General features: G+C 29.7%; 1 protein-coding gene across 1 annotated transcript in view; it reads right to left on the bottom strand.

Annotated features, from left to right (window-relative positions):
* The window catches only part of LOC105843531 (uncharacterized), a 72,246-nt gene that overhangs the window by 16,705 nt on the left and 33,296 nt on the right, over positions 1-22,245 (bottom strand). Inside the window, exons 4-5 of the mRNA XM_065796088.1 lie at positions 21,777-21,963; positions 4,862-4,986 (exon numbers count right to left, since the gene is read on the bottom strand). Coding sequence (XP_065652160.1) covers positions 4,862-4,986; positions 21,777-21,963 — 312 coding nt within the window. The remainder of the gene's footprint in view (positions 1-4,861; positions 4,987-21,776; positions 21,964-22,245) is intronic.

The raw sequence follows: 22,245 nt of genomic DNA on the forward strand, positions 1-22,245 counted from the left end.
GCTGGTAGTCAGGTTTCCCGAACTCTGTAGCAGCTCTCAGAGAGGCTGATTCCATCAACAGCTGAAAAATATCAAAGTATTAACAGTGCCATGTTGCGCATGGATGGTGTCCCTGTTTGTACTTTTGGTGTGCATTGCGGAGGCCACATTTGGAGCCCTTTGTTACGGCTTAGGGTTTATTAGTAGTAATGAGGCAATTACTTGGGCTATTAAACGGTGTTCTGAGTACTATCTATGCTTTGAGTCAAGTTCTTCAATCTAATTTAAAAATGAATAAAGTACCAAAAACTATAAAACACAAAAAACCATCATCATCACCAAGTTCTCTAAACCTATCATTCACTAATATTCGTGGTCTTCGAAGTAACTTTTCTTCTGTTGAGTCTTATCTCTTGCAAAGTTCACCAGACCTACTTGCTCTTTGTGAGACTAATTTGAGTTCGGCTGTCTCATCTTGTGATCTTAGTGTTGATGGTTATCTTCCTCTGATTCGTAAAGACTCCAATAGTCACATGCTTGGCCTGGGCATTTATATTCGTAAGAATTCACCTGTTTGTCGTGAAACTAGGTTTGAATCCACAGACTATTCTTTCATATGCTTTCGTTTAGCACCACTTCACTCTATTGCCTTTCTCTTTGTTCTATATCGCTCTCCTTCATCTCAAGACTGCACTCTTTTTGATGTTATTTCTGATCATATTGACCAAGCCCTCTCTCTTTATCCATCAGCTAATATAGTTGTTGTCGGTGACTTTAATGCTCACCACTCTGAATGGCTTGGCTCTAGTGTCAGTGACTCTGCAGGCATTAAAGCCCACAACTTTTGCCTTTCTCAATCCCTAACTCAAATAGTCAACTTTCCAACTCGCTTTCCTGACAACCCTAATCATTTACCTTCACTACTCGACTTATGTCTTGTTTCTGATCCTAGTCAGTGCTCAGTTTCTCCACATTCACCCTTAGGTGCTTCTGATCACAGTTTGATCTCTTTAAAACTAATATCTCATTCTTCTTCATCACCTGAATACCCCTATTATCGAACCTCTTACAACTACAGTAAAGCTGACTGGGATTCTTTCCGTGATTTTCTTCGTGATGGCCCTTGGGTAGAAATCTTTCAACTTCCTGTCAACAAATGTGCTTCTTACATAACTTCGTGGATTCAGGCTGGCATGGAATCTTTTATTCCCTCTCGACGGTTCCAGGTCAAGCCTCACACTCCTCCATGGTTTTCCTCACACTGTGCTGCTGCGATTGCCAATCGAAACCGTTACTTCCATATTTATCAGCAAAACAATTCTCCAGAAAACAGACGCCTGTTTATTACTGCTAGAAACAACTGTAAAAAGGTTTTGTCTAACGCCAAAACCCGCTATTCTCAGGTCATGAAATCTCGTATCTCATCTCAAAAACTAGGCTCTCGTGACTTCTGGAGAATCTTTAATAATATCAAAAATAAGGGCAAATCTATAATTCCACCTCTCTTGTATGGTTCAGACTTTGTCACCTCACCTAAAGACAAAGCCGAACTGTTTGCTAAAAACTTTTCATCAATATCATCTCTTGATTCCACTAATTGCGTTCTACCTGATATTGCCAACAAACAGGTTGATCCATTGCTTGACATTCATATCACTCCAGCATCTGTATCTAAAGTGATCTCCTGCCTAGACTCTTCAACAGCCAGACATGTTGTGGCCCAGACAACATACCTGTTATTGTCTTGCAGAAGTGTTCTCCGGAGCTGTCGTCTATACTCTCAAAACTATTCAACAAGTGCTTATCAGAGTCTTGTTTTCCGGCCTGCTGGAAAGCCGCATCTGTTATCCCTATCTCCAAAAATTCTGGGGAGCGATCTGATTCGTCTAACTACCGTCCCATAAGTCTTCTTCCTATCATAAGCAAGGTTTTTGAATCTTTAATTAACAAACACTTAATTTCTCATCTTGAATCTAATAACTTACTTTCTGACCATCAATATGGATTTCGATCTTCTCGTTCTACAGCTGATTTGCTAACAGTAATAACTGACAGGTTTTATCGTGCATTAGATGAAGGTGGAGAGGTTAAGGCCATCGCTCTTGACATTTCAAAAGCGTTTGATAAAGTTTGGCATGCTGGTCTTCTCCGTAAGCTTTCTTCTTATGGTGTATCCGGCAGCATCTTTAAGATCATTGAATCCTTCCTTTCCAATCGTAGCATAAAAGTTGTCCTCGATGGACAACACTCTTCTTCTTATTCTGTAACTTCAGGGGTTCCTCAAGGTTCTATCCTTGGCCCTATACTCTTTTTAATTTACATTAACGATCTTCCAGATATTCTCACATCTAAGGTGGCATTGTTTGCTGATGATACTACCATCTATTCTTGTCGTGATAAGAAACCAACACCCTCTTATTGCCTGGAGGGGGCATTTGAGCTTGAAAAGGATCTCACTTCTGCTACAGCATGGGGCTCACAGTGGCTGGTGAACTTTAATTCAGATAAAACTCAATTTTTTTCAGCCAATCGTTATCGCAATAATTTAGATCTTCCTATATTTATGAACGGTGATGTACTCGATGAGTCACCTACTCTTCATCTTCTAGGATTAACTCTTACTTCCGATCTTTCTTGGAAACCATATATCAAATCGGTTGCAAAATTAGCATCTGCTAAGGTTGCATCTCTTTATCGAGCTCGCCACTTTCTTACTCTGGATTCTATTCTCTATCTCTATAAATCTCAAATCCGGCCTTGTATGGAATACTGTTGCCATATCTGGGGCGGTTCTTCTAATGATGCCCTTTCTCTTTTAGACAAGGTGCAAAAACGCATTGTAAACATAGTTGGACCTGCTCTTGCAGCCAACCTTCAACCATTATCACATCGTCGTAATGTTGCTTCTCTTTCTCTTTTCTACAAATACTATAATGGGCACTGCTCTAAAGAGCTAGCGTCTCTTGTGCCATCTACTAAAATTCATTCTCATGTTACTCGTCATTCAATTAAGTGTCATCCTCTTTCTGTGACTGTTCCTAAGTGCTCCAAAAACGCTTATTCGTCTAGTTTTTTCCTCAAACATCAGTTCTTTGGAATTCGCTTCCTTCATCTTGCTTTCCTGATTCATATAATTTGCAATCTTTTAAATCGTCCGTCAATCATTATCTTGCTCTACAATCTTTATCTTTTCTCTTACAGTAACTTCCAACTTTAATTAGTGGCTGCTTGCAGCCTTGTTGGAAGCGAAGATGTTTTAAAAAAAAAAAAAATCGCGTACGATTATCAAGGATGAACGTTGCGATTCAAGATCTGAGATTTTCGTTCGACTCCTAATTTGTGCCGGATTTAAATCTAAATTAAAAAATACTTAAAAATGATTATAAATTCTTGGCAGTTGATACTAATTAATTTATTTTGGATATAGAAAATAGGTCTATTGGCTAATGGTAAATAAGTTTATGTGACTGCTCCATAGTCGTACAATATAGTTTGATTTATAATTTGGATGAACTCAATGTATAGAAAATGTTTTAAAATATTACAGAAATTAGCTTACCAAGTTCAATGCTTGCAGGCTCTATCGTAGTTGCATTTAGGGAACTTGGCATTTCATTTGATGAAGACGGCATTGGATGAATATCTTTTTTTTTTTTGCTAGGTGGTGAAAAGGTATTTTCCCAGAATGACATAATTGATCCTTTCGATTTTGTTGCTTTCACTTTTAACTTGCTTACTTTTTTTTCATACAAGGATTGAACCTTTTTTACTTTGTTTTTCAAGCATTGAATACGCTTTTTTATACAACTCAATGAATTGAAGATATTTTTTCTCATTCTCTACAAATCTGTGCAGCATCTTGGTAATAATAAATATATATTTTTTCTTTCTAATTTGGTGTTTTCAGTTTTCGAATAGAATGAAAAAGTTTTTATTGTTATCGTTTTGCTGTTAACTCAAATTAATTGCTCTTACTTGCATAATAAAAAGTATTGGTTTCTATTTGCATTAAAACAACTATTTTTTACAATTATAGTCATTGTTTTTTTAAGAGAAAAGTATCTTAGCCTTCAAACCCTTTTTAAAATTCTTTAAATTCATTTAAAAGGGGAGCTTTAAATTCATTTAATGAACTAAAAACCCCAATCTTAAAAGCAATTTTATCATAATATTAGCTTATTTTTTATTATATTTAAAAATAAAAATATTAAATACATTTAAGAGAAATGAACCACGTTGCGTAATTAAAAATAAAATGCTTTTATTTAACCTTTTTTTGCTTCTCATCTCGCTTCCAATCAAATTACATTGCAAAAAATAAAAAACATTATTTGGAACAATTATTTCTTGATTTCTCTTATTATTTATAAAGAGATGTAAAAAAGAGTTGTGACCAAATTTAGAAAAAGAAAATATAATACTGATTTTTTATAGGAGAGATAGTCAAACCGCGTATGTACTCACTGTCTTTAACACCCCCCACCCCGTGTACGCATTTGTACGCTTTTTGGTAACCACCTCCCCCCATACCTGCGTACGTACTTTATGGATGGCCCCCAATGCCCTGGGTGTTTTGTGCATAGCTCTTAAAATTTATAAAACTTTTGTCCATATAACAGAGTAAAAGAGTTTACAAAAGCATTTAGATCCACAAATGTCCATAATTATAATGTAAATATATTTATTAATGTATTACATATAATATATTATATATAGTATTAAATTAATATAATTATATTTATTAATGTATTATATAATGTATTAAATTATATTGTATTAAAACATTTAGTGTTTGTTATTTTGTATAAAATTTCAATAATAAAAATAAAAACAATGGTAATAATAATTATAACAACAATAAATATTATATTTATAAGGTTACCATTTTCTTGATAATGTATAATCAGTTCTTTTATAAGGTCGCTAGTTACATCAATAGCAGAAAACTCTTTTAATACATCCCATAGTTCTTCACTCTCAATATCTTTCAAGACAGCAGCTAAATACCTGTAAAAAATAAAAAAATTGTGGCATTTTAAGGTATATAAGTAAAGAAAGGAATAAAACATTTTCATTTTTATTGTAATTTCAATTTCAAGGAAACACCATCAGAATCAACATATTTCATAAATGATTAAACAAATTGCAAAAGAATACAACTAAAAGATTTAAAAAGAAAAAAAAATCAAAACTAGCTGATTGCTTAAAAAAATCTATATAAAATAAATAACTTGGCTTTATTTTATAGTTATATTTTTATTACAGTACATTATATTTTTGTTATTGGATTTGAAATGCTACATTATAGTAAAAATGAAAAATATAGTCATTTTATATACAAATATGCCGAAAACACTTGACTTAAAGAGCGAGGTTTTAATAAGGTCATTTTGGCGGTGGCATTTTTTTAAACTCACATGCTAATTTGGATCTTATATCACATGCTTACATGGATGCTTATTAAATGTACGTACTTTCATACACTATACTATATAACTCATCTATATAGCTCATATATAAATCAAATATAACTATGTGTAACACATCTTGGGCAGATGTTAACTCCATCCAGCTAAAATTCCCCTGCCTTAGTGCTCTTGCACAGTGGACCCAGAAGGCAAAGTTTTGGAAATAGAATCATAATTAATGATTAAAAAACCCTAGAAAACTAATTGAGGACTTTTTGGAAAGATATATTTTTGTTAGAGAAAATAAAGTTTTTAATATTAAACTAAATGTGTGGATTAGGTTCAAATTACTATATTTGGGCATTTTTGATAAATTATTGTTTTTTAATAAATTTTTAAAATTAAACTTTTTTTTACTGTTTGATCAAATTTGAATTTAAAATAACATTAGTATAATAAAAATAAAAGGAAAGAGTTCTAATAATTTGATATTGCATATCTTAATGATTTAATAATGATTTGATATTGCATATCATATTTATATATATCTTTAAATATATATTACATATACATATACATATATTTGAAGATAAAAAGTAAAAACAATAAAAATGTTGATAACTTTAAAACTATTCATATATAAGGTTTTCAGACATATCATCAAAATATCTCTTTGGTTTTCAAAACATACGCTCCTGAGATTTGCTTGTATGCTCATTTGAAAAACAGTCTTGGCTTAACTTTGGAGGATGCGAATAGATAATAACACCAGGATCAGATCTCTCTATAAGATGACTCATCACACCTGTAAGCTATTCTAAATGGGATGTCTTGCAAGAAAGAAGCTTTAAATAGTTTCATATACCTTTATTGCTTTTAGACCTTTCTCAGATAAATTGATAAGGCCATAACCATCATTAAGAATAATTCATTTAGCTGAGTGATGAAGGACTCCATAAAAAGTGTGATTAATATGTGCTAATGGCATATTTGTAATAATGTAAAGGGCAGCATCATTACATAATTCTTGAAATTTATCGATTTTAATTTTACGTTGAGAAGAAACTATACAAAGTATTACACTGATTTGAGATTGTAACATGCTATCTTTGTACATAGGAATGCATAAATCTTTTATAGTAGATAATAATTAATCAGAAAAAAATCTATGGCCTTGTGACTTTGTTGTAGATGTCTCTCTGTTCTCACCAAAGTTGCAACACATATCTAATCGCAGTTGAGTGTTTTCTTTTATTTTAGTAATATCTCTGTCTCTTGCATTATGTACTGTTGCAGTAGTTTTAAAAATCAGGTAGTTCTATTTATATATGAATTTGTAATATATAGGCTTTTTTGATAAGACTTGGTTTGTGGTTTTTTAGTCAGTCCTTTTTTTGGGACAAAATCTCCAGTTTTAGTAAGAATGATGCCATCCTCATTAACTAGTTATTCATACAGCATCCATGCTTCTTCTGACAATCAATCAACCGGGAACCCTTCACTAACTCCCTTAATATCTATCTATTTAATAGTTTTTGTTTTCGCAAAGTATACAATCTGCACCTCCTAGTCTGCTGATGAGTTGTTTAAATTTTTAATCTTTCATTGTATCTTGAATACATATTTTGATATTGAGTTAATTTTCACAGAGCTGGCAACAATTCCTTCAGCATTTAATTCTTCTTGTGCGTTATCAGTAGTTGGGATAATAAGATCTAGCAAATCAGTATGTCTTGTGCTTTTGATAAAAAGCACAGGACATAATGATTTTGTTTGGTGAATAATTTTGCCACAGTGTCATGTTTTTACTATCTCGATTGCATACTAGTTTCAGGGGAGTAAGACCATATTAAAACATATTTGACTTGCTTTCAATCATTTCTTTTGATTTCATTGATACTTGTGGCACTGCTTCATCACAGCCATCCTAAAATATATTTGATACTCATCACCATGTATTGGAATAAAAAAATCTTTAATTAAAACAGAATCAATTGTCATTCTCACAAGTTCCTTGTGAGAATGTCCAAGTCCATTGAACAGAAACTTTTTGCATCCAAAACATGACTAATTATAGGGCGCAGTTTTTTTTTTCCTTTAAGTAATTTGTTGATTGTTGGAAAACAGATGTATTTTGAAGGAAAAAAAACTGAATTTGCTCACTAATTAGTGTAAGTGGTTTTTGAAAAGTGCATTGCCAACACGAGCAATAGTCTTATTATTTGTGTATTAACTCTATATAAGAGGCAACCTAATAACTGGTTAACACTCAACTCTGGATATTCATTAGTGATAAAGTTGTTTATATAATTGACAAGTTCCTGTGTTCTCTCCTTTTTCATCTTGTCACCCAGTTCTGTAAATGATTTTCTTATTTTGGAAAAATATGGTTCTGTTATGTAAGCCTCCTCTACTTCATAAATAATATCTTATGATGCTTGTGAAAGTATAAATAAATACCCATGTTTCTTGAAACCTTTTTCTTTCAGGCGTTTATAATGTTTCTAAGCCTTTTCACATGCATTTTCAAACTTCTGTGAATTAACTGTCCAAAGTTTTTAAAAAGTATTTCTTAAATGGCTAAATATGTTATTGAGTTGGACTTACAGCTTTAAACAGCTTTAATAAATTGTAGTAAGTTTAAAAAATCTATTTCAATGATGTATTATAGATTTTTATCTTCCATCATTACATTAATTTTTTAGTTTACTTTACTTTACTTATGCTGAAACACAAACAAAATAAAATCAAATAGATAAATAAAAGTTAAACATTTTTCATATTTGTAACCATAAATAAAATATTAACGTATTTTTAAAATAAAAATTTTTTTTTCCCTGTTCAACCTTTTAAAATCATGTAAATAAAAAAAAAGTGCTAACTTGCCTCAGTACCCCGTAGAATATTTAAAAAGAAGGAATGTTAATTATTTTCATAATGTATGCCACAGTAGGGGCAAGTTAGCATTTTTGACAAAACTTAAGATTTAATCTGGTTTTTTGTTTAAAAAAAAACCCACAAATTTACAATAAAATTACTTAGTTAAGTTCAAGAAACACATACAAAAAAATTTAATTAAAACAAATTCTACACATTATAAATTAATTTATTTAAAAATATATTCCATATCAAATAAAAAAAACAACTTTTACATACATGAAAATTGGTAAACACACTGTTTACCAATTTTCATGTTGGTAAAATAATTTTAAATGAAAACTGAATTTACTAAATATTTTTAGATACATAAAAAATTTCGTCACAATGATTTAGCTAAAAACATAATTTTTTTTTATCTGGCTTTCTAAATAAATAATTTTTATGGGCTTTCTCTAAAATTTGTGTGTGTTTATTTTCACCTCAAGGTCCACTGGTTGAGTGAAGGCTAGAGATTGTGTTGCAAAATAAATACTTAATCTTGAGCAGATGTTAACAGCATCCTGCTACTGTCTAGTAGAAGGCCTCCTAAACAAAGACTTTAAGAGTAAGCAATTTAATTCTATCAACCAGCCTGAAACTCCTTTTTCATCTATTAGGCTGGCATAGATGTAAACCTGTGTTATATTGTTTCCTGCCTAGGATGATGAATTCTGGATCTTCTTGACTAAACTCGTAAATTTTTCTTGTGCCTCTTAGATAGTGGCTATGCAACTCTTCCTGTCATCTCCTAATAAGGGTAAAGATCTAAAACTCAGTTTAATGGTTCTCAGGTCAGCTGGTAGTAAAGTTTCCAAACATCTGTGGTAGCTCTTAGAGAGACTGATTCCATCTACAGTTGTAAAATATTAGAGTATTAACAGTGCCATGTTGTGCATGGTTGGTTTAAATAATGATGTTGGTGTGCATCAAGGTCATAAAAGGAGCTGTAAGTTATGACTTAAGGTTAATTAGCAGGACTGAGACAACTGCATAGCTCATGGCTTGGGATGTTGTGCCCTATCAATGAATGAGTCAAGTTCTTTTTAAACTTAAATCAAAGTGACCAAAAATATTGAACATAAAAAAACCAATTCTATTACCTAACTTTTTCAATATATCTTTCACAAATATTCGTGGTCTTTAAAGTAACCTTCCATCAGTTGAATCTTACCTCTAGCAAAAACCACCAGACTTGCTTGTTATTTGCGAGAATAATTTAAATTTGGCTATTCCTTCATCAGATCTTAGTATTGATGGGTACTATTCTTTGATTTACAAAAACTCGAGCAGTCACATGCTTGGCTTAGAGGTATATTTACACATCAATTTACCTATTTGTCGAGAAATGAGGTTTGAATCTTTTGACCATTCTTTTCATATGCTTTCATTTAGCACCTCTTCACTCTATCACCTTCTTTATCGTTTTCCTACTTTTCATGACTACACTCTTTTAGATGTAATTTTTGATTAACTTGAATGTGCCCTTTCTCTTTACCTCTCTGCCAATATTGTTGTTATTGGTGACTTTAATGCTCATCACACTGAATGGGTAGACTCTAACACCACTGACCCTGCAGGCACTAAAGCCCACAACTTTTGCATTTCTCAATCTTTTACTTTTTTTTATTTTTTTAGTTAAATTGTTTTCCAGATAATCCTAATCACTAACCTTTACTCCTTAATTTTTTTCTTTTCTCTGACCCTAGCTTGCATTCTGTTTAATTGTTCTCCTTTAGGTGGTTTCGACCATACAATGATCTCTATACATCTTTCATCTCATACTTCTTCAGAAGTATGAGATGAAAGATGTATAGAGATCATTGTTCAACTTCCTGGATTCAGACAGGAACGCAAGATTTTATTCCTTCTTGTTAGTTCCAAGTCAAGCCTCATTCTACTCTGATGGTACTGTCTGATGGTAAGCTCCATTATTCCCAGTTCACTAAATCTTGTATCTTATCTTAGAAGTTAGACTCTAGAAACTTTTAGAAAATCTTCAACAGCGTCATTAACAAAAGTAAGTCTAATATTCCATCTCTTATTCATGTTACTGATCTTATTATCTCTCCTAAGGATAAGACTGAACTATTTGCAAAGAACTTTTCTAATTTGACTCTTGAATCTTATGGTCAAACTCTTCCTTCCATTCCAGTTAAACAGATTAACACTTTATTAGATATTCAAAACACTCTAGCTTCCATTGTTAAGTCATATCTCAATTAACTCTTCTAAGGCTTATGGTCCAGACAACATTCCTGTCACAGTCATACAAAATTGTTTTCCAGAACTCTCTTCAATTCTCTCTAAACTAATTAATAAGTGCTTGACCGCATCTTGTTTTTCTGCTTGCTGGAAAATGGCATCTGTGGTTCCAATTTTCAAAAAATCTGGAGAACATTCTGACTCCTTCAATTATTGTATGATCAGTCTTCTTTCTGTTATTAGCAAGATCTTTGAGTCTTTGATAAACAAATTTCTCACATCCTATCCTGAGTCAAATAACTTACTGTCAAACAATCAATATGGTGTTCGATCCTCTCGCTTTATGGATGACTTACTAGCTGCAGTGACTGAAAGATTTTATCGTGCTTTAGATGGAGGCGGAGAGGCTAGGGCTATTGTTTTTGACATATCTAAGGCTTTTGACAAAGTTTGGCATGTTTCTTGGAAAGTTTTTGAGATTATCAAATCGTTTCTTTCTAACCACTTAGTTAAAGTCATCCTCGAAGGTCAACGCTCTTTTTTATTTCCAGTAACTTCTTGGGTACTGCAAGGTTCTATCCTTGGTCCTACTTTGTTTCTTATCTACATTAATAATTTTCCTGACAACCTTACATCTAAAGTAGCTCTTTTTGCTGATGACTCAACTTTATACTCCTGTCTTGACAAAAAGTCTTCTCTTTTCAATCGCTTATCTGTAACAGATTGAATGCAATCTCATATCTGTAACAGATTGGGCTAGCAGTAGCTTGCGAATTTAGACTTAACAAAACTTGGTTTTTTACTGCAAACAACTATTGCAATATTGCCTACATTCCTATATTCATGAATAGCAATCCTCTCATGAATGGCAATCCTCTCCTCTTCTTTACATCTTCTCAATTATTGTTTACTACAGACCTCTAATGGAAACCATATATACAATTATTGCAAAGTTAGCATAGTAGCTTTTCTTTATCATGAACGCCACTTTATCTTACTACTAATTCTACTCTCTACAAATCTCTACAATTCTATTTGTCTCTGTATGGAATACAGGGACGAATAGAATACAGCCCAAATATGTTGTCATATTTTGGCTGGTTCTTCTAATAATGCTCTTTCACTTTTATACAAGGTCCAAAAACTCATAGTAAACATATTTAGATCTGCTTTATCTGCCAAACTTGAGCATCTCTCCTGTCATTGTAAAGTTGCATCTCTTTCTATTTTCTTCAAAAATGGTTGCTGCTCAAAAGAGCTCTCTAGTTCCATCAACTAAAACTTATTTTTGCTTGAGTTATCATTCTGCAAAGCCTCATCCCTTTACTGTATCTGTCCTTGGATGCTCTAAAAACTTTTATTCATCTAATTTGTTCCCCCACACTTTAATACTTTGGAAGTCTCTCCCATCTTTATGTTTTTCTGATTCATACAATTCATACATCTTCTGTCAACTGTTTCCTTGCTCTTTAACTGTATTCTTTGTTTTTTAGTAAATCCCAACTTAATAGTGGTTGTTTGCAGCCTTTTTTGAACAAATAAAAACAACCTGAACTTAAAAAAGTCAAAATGATTTTATTATTATTATTCCTAGTTGGTCAATTCTTTTGACACATTTTTCTCCAAAATTTAATAAATTTTTTTTTAAATTCTAATGTTTAAAGAAATTGAAAACAACTATGTGAAAGATTTTATTTTAATAATGTGAAGAATCATAAGTTTCCTTGAGACACTAATGATTTCACTTAGTGAATATTATTTACAAAAATCAACCTTAATATCCGCAATATCCGCAACCATAACATATCATATTAATACTTTTTAAATAACCCATAAATGAGTGTAATTTTCTAACCTACCACATCATTATTAACTTTAGTACTCAAAAACAACCTCTTATTGTTTTCTAGAAGCTTGAAAGATGTCATTCACAACAATAACCGAATGATTTATTTTATTTAACCAAGAAAACGCCTTCTTCATAGTTGATCAATAAAATAGTTAATCCATATAAAGAAGTTAAATACAAGGATACAGAAACACTATAAAGAATTAAGAAGTTTTGACTGCATTTGGTTGAGAGGTAAAAGTTATAAATTTGACAAGATATTATTTAAAAAAAAGATTTTGTTTTGAAAAAACTAAAATAGTTATTACAATACTTAATAAAATAGTTATAAAAATATTCTTTAGTTTATGTGTAGTGACTTCATAATGATTTACCTTATGTGTAGTGACTTCGTAATGATTTACCTTATGTGTAGTGACTTCATAATGATTTACCTTATGTGTAGTGACTTCATAATGATTTACCTTATGTGTAGTGACTTCATAATGATTTACCTTATGTGTAGTGACTTCGTAATGATTTAGCTTATGTGTAGTGACTTCGTAATGATTTACCTTATGTGTAGTGACTTCGTAATGATTTAGTTTATGTGTAGTGACTTCATAATGATTTACCTTATGTGTAGTGACTTCGTAATGATTTAGCTTATGTGTAGTGACTTCGTAATGATTTACCTTATGTGTAGTGACTTCATAATGATTTACCTTATGTGTAGTGACTTCATAATGATTTACCTTATGTGTAGTGACTTCATAATGATTTACCTTATGTGTAGTGACTTCGTAATGATTTACCTTATGTGTAGTGACTTCATAATGATTTACCTTATGTGTAGTGACTTCATAATGATTTACCTTATGTGTAGTGACTTCATAATGATTTACCTTATGTGTAGTGACTTCGTAATGATTTAGCTTATGTGTAGTGACTTCGTAATGATTTACCTTATGTGTAGTGACTTCGTAATGATTTAGTTTATGTGTAGTGACTTCATAATGATTTACCTTATGTGTAGTGACTTCGTAATGATTTAGCTTATGTGTAGTGACTTCGTAATGATTTACCTTATGTGTAGTGACTTCGTAATGATTTAGTTTATGTGTAGTGACTTCATAATGATTTACCTTATGTGTAGTGACTTCGTAATGATTTAGTTTATGTGTAGTGACTTCATAATGATTTACCTTATGTGTAGTGACTTCGTAATGATTTACCTTATGTGTAGTGACTTCGTAATGATTTAGTTTATGTGTAGTGACTTCATAATGATTTACCTTATGTGTAGTGACTTCGTAATGATTTAGTTTATGTGTAGTGACTTCATAATGATTTACCTTATGTGTAGTGACTTCGTAATGATTTAGTTTATGTGTAGTGACTTCATAATGATTTACCTTATGTGTAGTGACTTCGTAATGATTTACCTTATGTGTAGTGACTTCATAATGATTTAGTTTATGTGTAGTGACTTCATAATGATTTACCTTATGTGTAGTGACTTCGTAATGATTTAGTTTATGTGTAGTGACTTCATAATGATTTACCTTATGTGTAGTGACTTCGTAATGATTTAGTTTATGTGTAGTGACTTCATAATGATTTACCTTATGTGTAGTGACTTCGTAATGATTTACCTTATGTGTAGTGACTTCATAATGATTTACCTTATGTGTAGTGACTTCGTAATGATTTAGCTTATGTGTAGTGACTTCATAATGATTTATCTTATGTGTAGCAACTTCATAATGATTTAGCTTATGTGTAGTGACTTCATAATGATTTAGCTTATGTGTAGTGACTTTGTAATGATTTAAAAACTTCAGAAGTATACACCATAAAATTATATTATAAAATAAAATATTATTTTAGTTATAAAATTTTTTGTAAATAATTTTTTAAAAATTTACGGTACTAAAGCCGAAAGCATTTTACTTTACTAAAGCATTTGATTTCATACATTTTTCTTCTTACGCTAGCTCTTTAAAAATAACAAAAGTAAAAAATCCTAAAATTATAGTTATAAATTACACACTAGCTATCCAGACCTAAAAAATAATATTTTCAAATTTAATTTTCCAGTAATATTTAGTGGAAAAAGTTTTAAGGATTTGGGGCCCTAATGACAGGTTTTTTGGAGGGAGGGCCTCTAACCTACTAGCCACAGGACTGATATATATTATATACATATAAACATGTATACATAAATATATATATATTTATATGTATTGAATTATATATGCATATATATGCACGTAAGTATATAATATATATGTATAAACTTGTAAAAAATCACTTACCAAACTTTTTTTTATTTTGCACTGCGCTTTATCCATAAAGACTAATCAGAATTTTCTAATGAGTCTTTATAGATGAAACACAGTGTAAAATGAAAAAAATTTGATGAGTGATTTCCTACTAATTTATTATTGCTCTTTTCTGTGTTTGTGTGTGCATAAATATATATATATATATATATATATATATATATATATATATATATATATATATATATATATATATATATAATTTGTTATTTATTATTGCTCTGTTCTGTATATATACATATATATATATATATATATATATATATATATATATATATATATATATATATATATATATATATATATATATATATATATATAGTATATATATATATATATATATATATATATATATATATATATATATATATATATACATATATATCAAATATACAGGCGCCCCATCGTGTCCAATTAATCCATATAAGTATTATTATCACTCCAAATGCTAAAAGAATTTTTTTTTGTTATACTCACCTCTACAAGACCAAGAGGACTTTACTTAGGGCGGATATTTTTTAATAAGTTCATAAAAAACAACTCTTATGTGAAATGAGTAATATGGAATCAAAGCTTAAAACCTGTTTTTTCGGACACAAAAAAGGGCTGCCTAAAATACACCTTTGCCTTACTCAGGGTCAGTGCATAAAAGGTGACATGTGTGTGCATAGAGGGATGCTATACCCTTCTTCTCTATGCATACATCCTTTCATGTTGGCAAACTAGTATCTTTAGTCAGAAAACTAACTTTTTTATTGGTTAGGTGGCAAATTATGAAAAACTAATAATATAGTTTTACTTTTTTTTTTTTTTTAAAAGTTGTTAACCATTCAAAAACATTAATTTATTAACAAGTACTTGTTAATTGTGATAAATTAGAAAAACAAACATTACCGAGGATTTTTAATTTAAATTAGTGCATATGTACATTTACATTGAACCCTCTGCTTCCTCTCCCCCATAGACTTTTGTACACTATTTAAAGACCCCCTTTTCCCCTATGAGCGTACGTACTTTATAAATGATCACAAATCAAAAAAATTTGTTTATACAAATAAATAAAAATTTCTTGATAATCATTTCCCAGCAACATTGTTACATCAAACTAAAATAGTTATACTTTGATATTTTAAAAATTAAAATTTTAAAGGCAGAAATAATTTTTTTAAAAGCGATACATTGGAAATTCATTTGAACCAGTTGGTTTTGTGTTAAAGTTTTTTTCTTCATTGTGCTAAAATGGTCATCTAAATATAAATGCTACAGAAACGTTTAATGTTTATCGTCGTTTCATTAGTTACTAGGCTTTGAAAGAGCGCATTCTCAAAATGCACGTGGTCATTGGAGAAAGATCTCTTAAGCGAGTTGAAACTTTTTTCCTTTTGGAATTTAATTATTAGTTTAGATATATTACATAAAGAATCATACTAAGATAAGTAATCATCGTTAAGATCATATTATAATTGAAGTAAGTATATAAAATAGTTATATATACATTTTTATTAGATAAAGTAGAAAGGATTTAAATTTTTATTAGATGAAGTAGATTTAAAGTAGAAAGGATTTTAATTTTTTAAATCATTTATATTTTGTTTGTTTTAGTTTTTCTTTTAGCAGTTTTATTTTTATTATTTTATTTTTTAGAAGGAAAATAGGGGTATGGATGTTATTTAAAGTTATACTAATGCTATTTCCATAAAATGGTTATTACTACTTTGAAATTTCTGTGATGCTATTAACAATCTTTGTTCTTTTTTAGAAAATTTAGAAAAAATAAAATTAAAATTTTGTGCCAACACTGACATGGCATGTCACATGTTATTGTATGTAAAGATTAAATTTTGTTATGAGGATTACAGTTCTTATGAAGAAAAAAAAAGGTAAGGAGTATTGTTTGTTAATATATATCTTTTTTACTTTGAATTTTTTTAAATTTTCTTGCGTCATTTTTAAAATTTTTGTTTGCACATGTTTATTGTTTGCATTTATTCTTTTTTGATATGTATGTGTATGTGGTAATAAGTGCTTTATAGTTGTTCTATCAATGTGTTTTTATAATAATGTAAAGCATTTTTTTATTGTTTGTGTATGTATTAATATGTGTTATATAATTGTTTTTAATAATGTGTTTAAATATGTTTATATAAGTTTAATATATATATTGTGTTTATAGTTGGTACATATGTTTATATTATGTTATTTCCATGTTTTGAAAGTGCTGTGAATTGGTAAACATGTAGACCAAGTTTTGTCAACCTTGCCAGCCAAGTGATGTACTTATAGCAGAGGATTACACAGCAGTGTTTAGTGTCAAACTGTTACTGCTTTAGGTCTAGGTGTTTTCAAGCCTTTTTTATTAATTATTCTGAAAATATATAATAATGTATTTTAATAACATTTTGTGTCATGTTGTTACTTAAGTTCTGTTATATATGAATGTTATGTTATATATGAATGTTAAGTTATGTTATATACATATTATATTAACTATGGTGTGTGCTATTGTTGTGTGTTGTTGCTGTGATGTTTTTTTGTTATCTTTTGAGTTGATAGACATTCGGCTTTTGAGTTGATAGACATTCGGCATCTTTATGTTGGTGTCTATTGTTGCAAATGGTAAATAGGTAATTTTATTAAAAATCATTCACTAAAAGCCAACACAATTTATTTTGCCATATATACAATTTGTTTTATCTCAATTTGATTTTATATCTTTAGTGCTGTTTACTACATGATTTTGCTATAAATTTTTGGAATCATGATGTTCCAGCCTAATTTATTTTGTAAAAGCTAACATGAAATAATATTTTACAATTACTACTCTGGTAAATCACAACAGCTTTTCTCTATAAGGTGCATTGATTTTCATTTTTTGTATGTAATGTTTTTCTTATTTATTTACTTATTCATTACATTTTTATTTTAGATTTATCAGATGATGTATTAATGTGGTATAGAAGAACGAAATATTGTAAAGTTTTGTGAATTTTTGAAAAAAACGTTTACTAATATTTTTTTTTAAGAAATAATTTTTAAGTTTGCAACAAAGGGTTTATAATGTTTGTTTTTTTTATTTTTATTTGTTACTAGTATGTTTATTATTAGAATTGCATGTTTTTAATAATTTTTTTTATTATTATTTGCTAAGCTAATTTTTTTTTCAAACATCTCCCAGCTGATATATATATATATATTTTTAAAGTCATAAGATTATTGTATAATTTATTTTAAATGACAGTTTTCTACTCTAAATAGCACACACAAATAAAAATTATTTGTGTGCGCTATTTAGAGAAGAAAAAAAATTCTTTTAAGATTTTTTGTTACTACTTTCAATTAAAAGTGAAGTTTAAATGGATGATATTAGGCTAGAAGCAGATATAAGTTTAGAAAACGGAAATGTTAATAGACAAGTTGTTTGATAGACTTAGGTGAAATGAAATTAATAATGGACAAAATGCTGCTCGGCAAGCAGCAAATAATTAGAATCCAAATGAGAAGGGTTTGGTTGGTGAGTTGAAAATAATTGTCGCAGAAATGAAAGAAATAGACTTAGGCGAGATGAAATTAATAATCAACAAAATGCGATGATTGCTGCTAGATACGAAAGAATGCATGGTATAGCAAGAAGTAATACTATTCCAAATTATAATTATTTATGAGAAATGAATTATATTTGTCAGCTTTGTGGTGCTAAAAAATTTCCTGACAAAACACATTTTTTATGTTGCCATAATGGAAAGGTAGTTTTGTTGCAACCTTCACCATTTCCACAAGATTTAGAAGATTTATCTAAAGGAAACTATGCAAATAGAAATGCCAATCTGAATTTTTTTATATATATTAGAAATTATAATGCCTGTCTTTCTTTTGCTTCATTTAAAGTTAATGTAGTTCAACCAATGAATCATGGGCCACCATGTTTTAGATTATGTGGTCAAGTTTTTCATCGTATATAGGTAATCTTAGGCCAAATCAAGATGGTCCGTCGACATATTGTCAACTATACATCTACGATCCACTTGCAGCAGTAAATTTTAGAATGCAACAACGTGGTAATGATCTTTGCTTAAATGATTTAATGTTTCAATTGCAAACTATTATTAGTGAAGAAAACTCATTTGTTCTTGCATTTAAAAACATGGCTGAAGTGGAAGATGAAGAAATTTGTTGAGCAGTTCTAGAAGGTCGCTCAGTGTCAGTTGTAAAAATGTCTTTACTTGAAGGGCATGATAGACGTCAATCTCCCTTCACATAATGAAGTTGCAGTTGTAATTGTTGGTGAAGATGGTGCACCACCTGCTTTCGGGGAAGTTATATTTACCCAAGAGGTCATCCTCTTAAAACTATATCAAGCATGTCTGCCAACTTAGATCCTATGGTTTATCCTCTATTTTTTCCAAGGGGTGATGCTGGTTGGCATAATCAATTGGTTCACAACCCTGAACGTGCTACATTGGTTAAAAATCATGTTACATTATCTCAGTATTACAATTATAAACTTTCAGTTAGACAATTTTTTTCTTCACTCTTTTATGGCAAAAAACTGTTTGAGCAACATGCTTTTGATGCGTATGTTAAAATTAAAGCCCAGCGCCTTTCTTTCTTCAGAAATAACCAAAACAAACTGAGAAGCGAGCAGTATGATGTCTTACACGAACCTGTAAACAACCTTGGAAATGATCATATTGTTAGACCAGGGCGTGTTGTAGTTTTGCCATCAACTTATGTAGGAAGTCCTAGAGCTTTATAAGAAAACTTTGAAGATGCTATGGCTATAATTAAAAAGTATGGTAAACCAGATCTTTTTATTACTTTCACTTGCAACCCAAAATGGCGTGAGATAAATGAAAATTTATATCCAGGTTAGACAGCAAATGATAGACCTGACTTGGTTATTAGAGTATTTAAACTCAAATTAAATAACCTTCTCAATGATATTTTTAAGCATGGCGCAGCCATACCAGGGTGTTGGGAGACACCGAAGAAAAAACCGCAACCAAAAGGTTGTAAATGTCTTCTATCAGTGAAGATATTTATAACTTTTTTGTTCGGTGATTTTTTATTTTTACTTTTTTAATTTTGTAATTTTTTTTTTTAATTTGTAATTTTTTTTAATAATATATTGTTGTATATTTGGTTTGTTTTTGTCTTTTTTAATTAAAATTTTATTTGTTTTTCACCAATTAAACTTAAATATTGTTAAATTGATTCATTACCCTATCATCATAATATGATGCTACATTCTATTGTTAAAAATAACTAATTGGTAGTTTAATTTATTGAACTCACTGCTTTTAAAATTTACTATAAGCCAAGACAATTTGTTTAGCTATATAAATTTACTTATATCTCTATTTGACTTTTTATCTTTAATGTTTTTATTTTGGCTCCTTGAAGCATTTGTTTTTTTGCTTTTTAATTAAAATATTTTAAATCTATTGTAATGTCTTTTAAATTAAACTAAAGTTTACTAATAGCCAACATGAAATAACGTCATAAAACAACACTGACAATCTGCATCATGACAGCAATTTAAGTATGACAACAGGTTACCGAAAAGCAGGTAAATTGTTTTCCAGGTTGTTTTTTTTCTTTTTATTTCTTTCATGTCTACTTATCTGTTACAATTTTTATTATAGGTTTGTCATATGACGCATTAATGCAATATAAAAGATCAAAGTTAACATATTTTTTACAATTTGTCATACACATGTTTGACTGTAAATTAACTTTTTTTTTGCTTGAAACGTATTTGTACTCAATTGCTTAGTTATTTTTAATAAACTTATTTAGTTGTGTGCATTTAACGTTTTAAAGACAATTTCCTTTTTTAAAGAAATATGTATCAAGGGGATACCAAAAAATTAATAAGTCATGTATAATTTACGTTCACTTCATATTAATCTTATTAATTAAAGTTCATGTTATAAAAAATATAACAAGAATTTAGCTTTACTTTTTCGTCAATTTAAAGCATGATGAAGTGTTATTATTTTGTGTCAGTAACTAAAAACATATTGTGTTGAACTTAGTAAAAGGAAAATGGTTCTGCCATACACTGATATGACCTATGTCAGTTGTAAATTACTCAAATAACGTTACATAATTGGTAAATTATTTTATTTTAATTTTTTAGTTTGAAAGCTTTTTCTAAAAAGGGTATTAGTTAAGGTTTTGCAACTGGAAAATTGTGGAAAACAGCCATTTTAAATTAAGTAATAGACCGACCGTAACCCGAATTACAGTTGCTTTCTGCTAGTAAACATTAATCTTTTCATCTAATATTTCTCAATCTACTATATTGAAACTTAGAACCTTTAGGAATTGTGAAAGTTATGAACACCATGTTTTGTTGCAGTTATGTGATCATGTGGTATGCTAACTAATCAATGAGCTTTGTTGCGTGCTCTCAACCAAAAAAAGTTTTTTTTTGTGTTAAAACTTCGCTCAACAGCCTACTGACTATGAGATAAAGCAAAAAATTTTTGTTTTCAACTAAATAAGATATTTTGTTGAGAAAAATCTTATTTTCAAAAAATGTCAAGAATAAGATTCTTATTTTCAAAAGGATTTTAGAAATCTTTAAACCTTGAATAAGATTGTGAATTGAAAATTGAGATTGAATATATGAGATTTAGATTAAAATATGAGAAAATTGAGATTAAAAATATGTATTTGTATGAAAAAAAAAAAAATTGTACTCCATTTTTAATTGCATTATTATTGTTCACTTTTAAATTTCTTAAACACCTGCCAATTTAAATTATCAATTTTAACTTTAAAAAAACTTTAACTAAAAACATTTTCCCTTAAGGTAATGAAAGTTTATTCTCATGTTAAGGTAAGCAAGAATAATCATTTATACCATACTGCACAATTTAAACCACCCTTCCACCTTCCACCAACACTAATGAAGTGTTTAGTGTTTCACTAATGAAGTGTTTAGTGTTTCACTAATGAAGTGTTTAGTGTTCCACTAATGAAGTGAAAAATTCAGTTACACAATAAAATAAAATAAAAAAATTAGTTACACAATACAACAAGAATGGTAAAAATGAAACAAGACCAGTTAGAAACTAGTTCCCAACTTACCAGTATGAAACTGGGTTATCTGGATTGTTTTTAAGATGTTTTTGAAGAATAGTAACCATATTATCTTTATTTAGTTCAATATATTTAGGAAGTATTAAATCCCAGGTACCAAGGCGATCTTCAACTAAAGATAGATGTAACAGTGCTCTCTGTCTGTGAAACTGAGATGAAATTGACTCAACTGGTTCTGTTGAAAAAAAGAAATGAAAAAAAAGTTAAATAATAAAAAACTATAATTTAATCTACATAAATAATTTTAACAAATAACATACAAAACACAATATTAAATAGCAGCCTAATTTATGCGTATAAATTATGTTATTAAGCAAGTTATGTTTCTTTTTCTCTTGAAAGTTTTAGTAATAAAGAAAAATATCTTAACACAGATTCAATTAGGAGTATAATAGTAAGAAAAAGAAAAGAAAATTGTTTTATCTAACATTATCTTAATGATTTCAGTTTGGTTGAA

This window comes from Hydra vulgaris, chromosome 04 (genome assembly GCF_038396675.1).
Source record: "Hydra vulgaris chromosome 04, alternate assembly HydraT2T_AEP".
In the NCBI taxonomy this organism is placed as follows: domain Eukaryota; kingdom Metazoa; phylum Cnidaria; class Hydrozoa; order Anthoathecata; family Hydridae; genus Hydra; species Hydra vulgaris.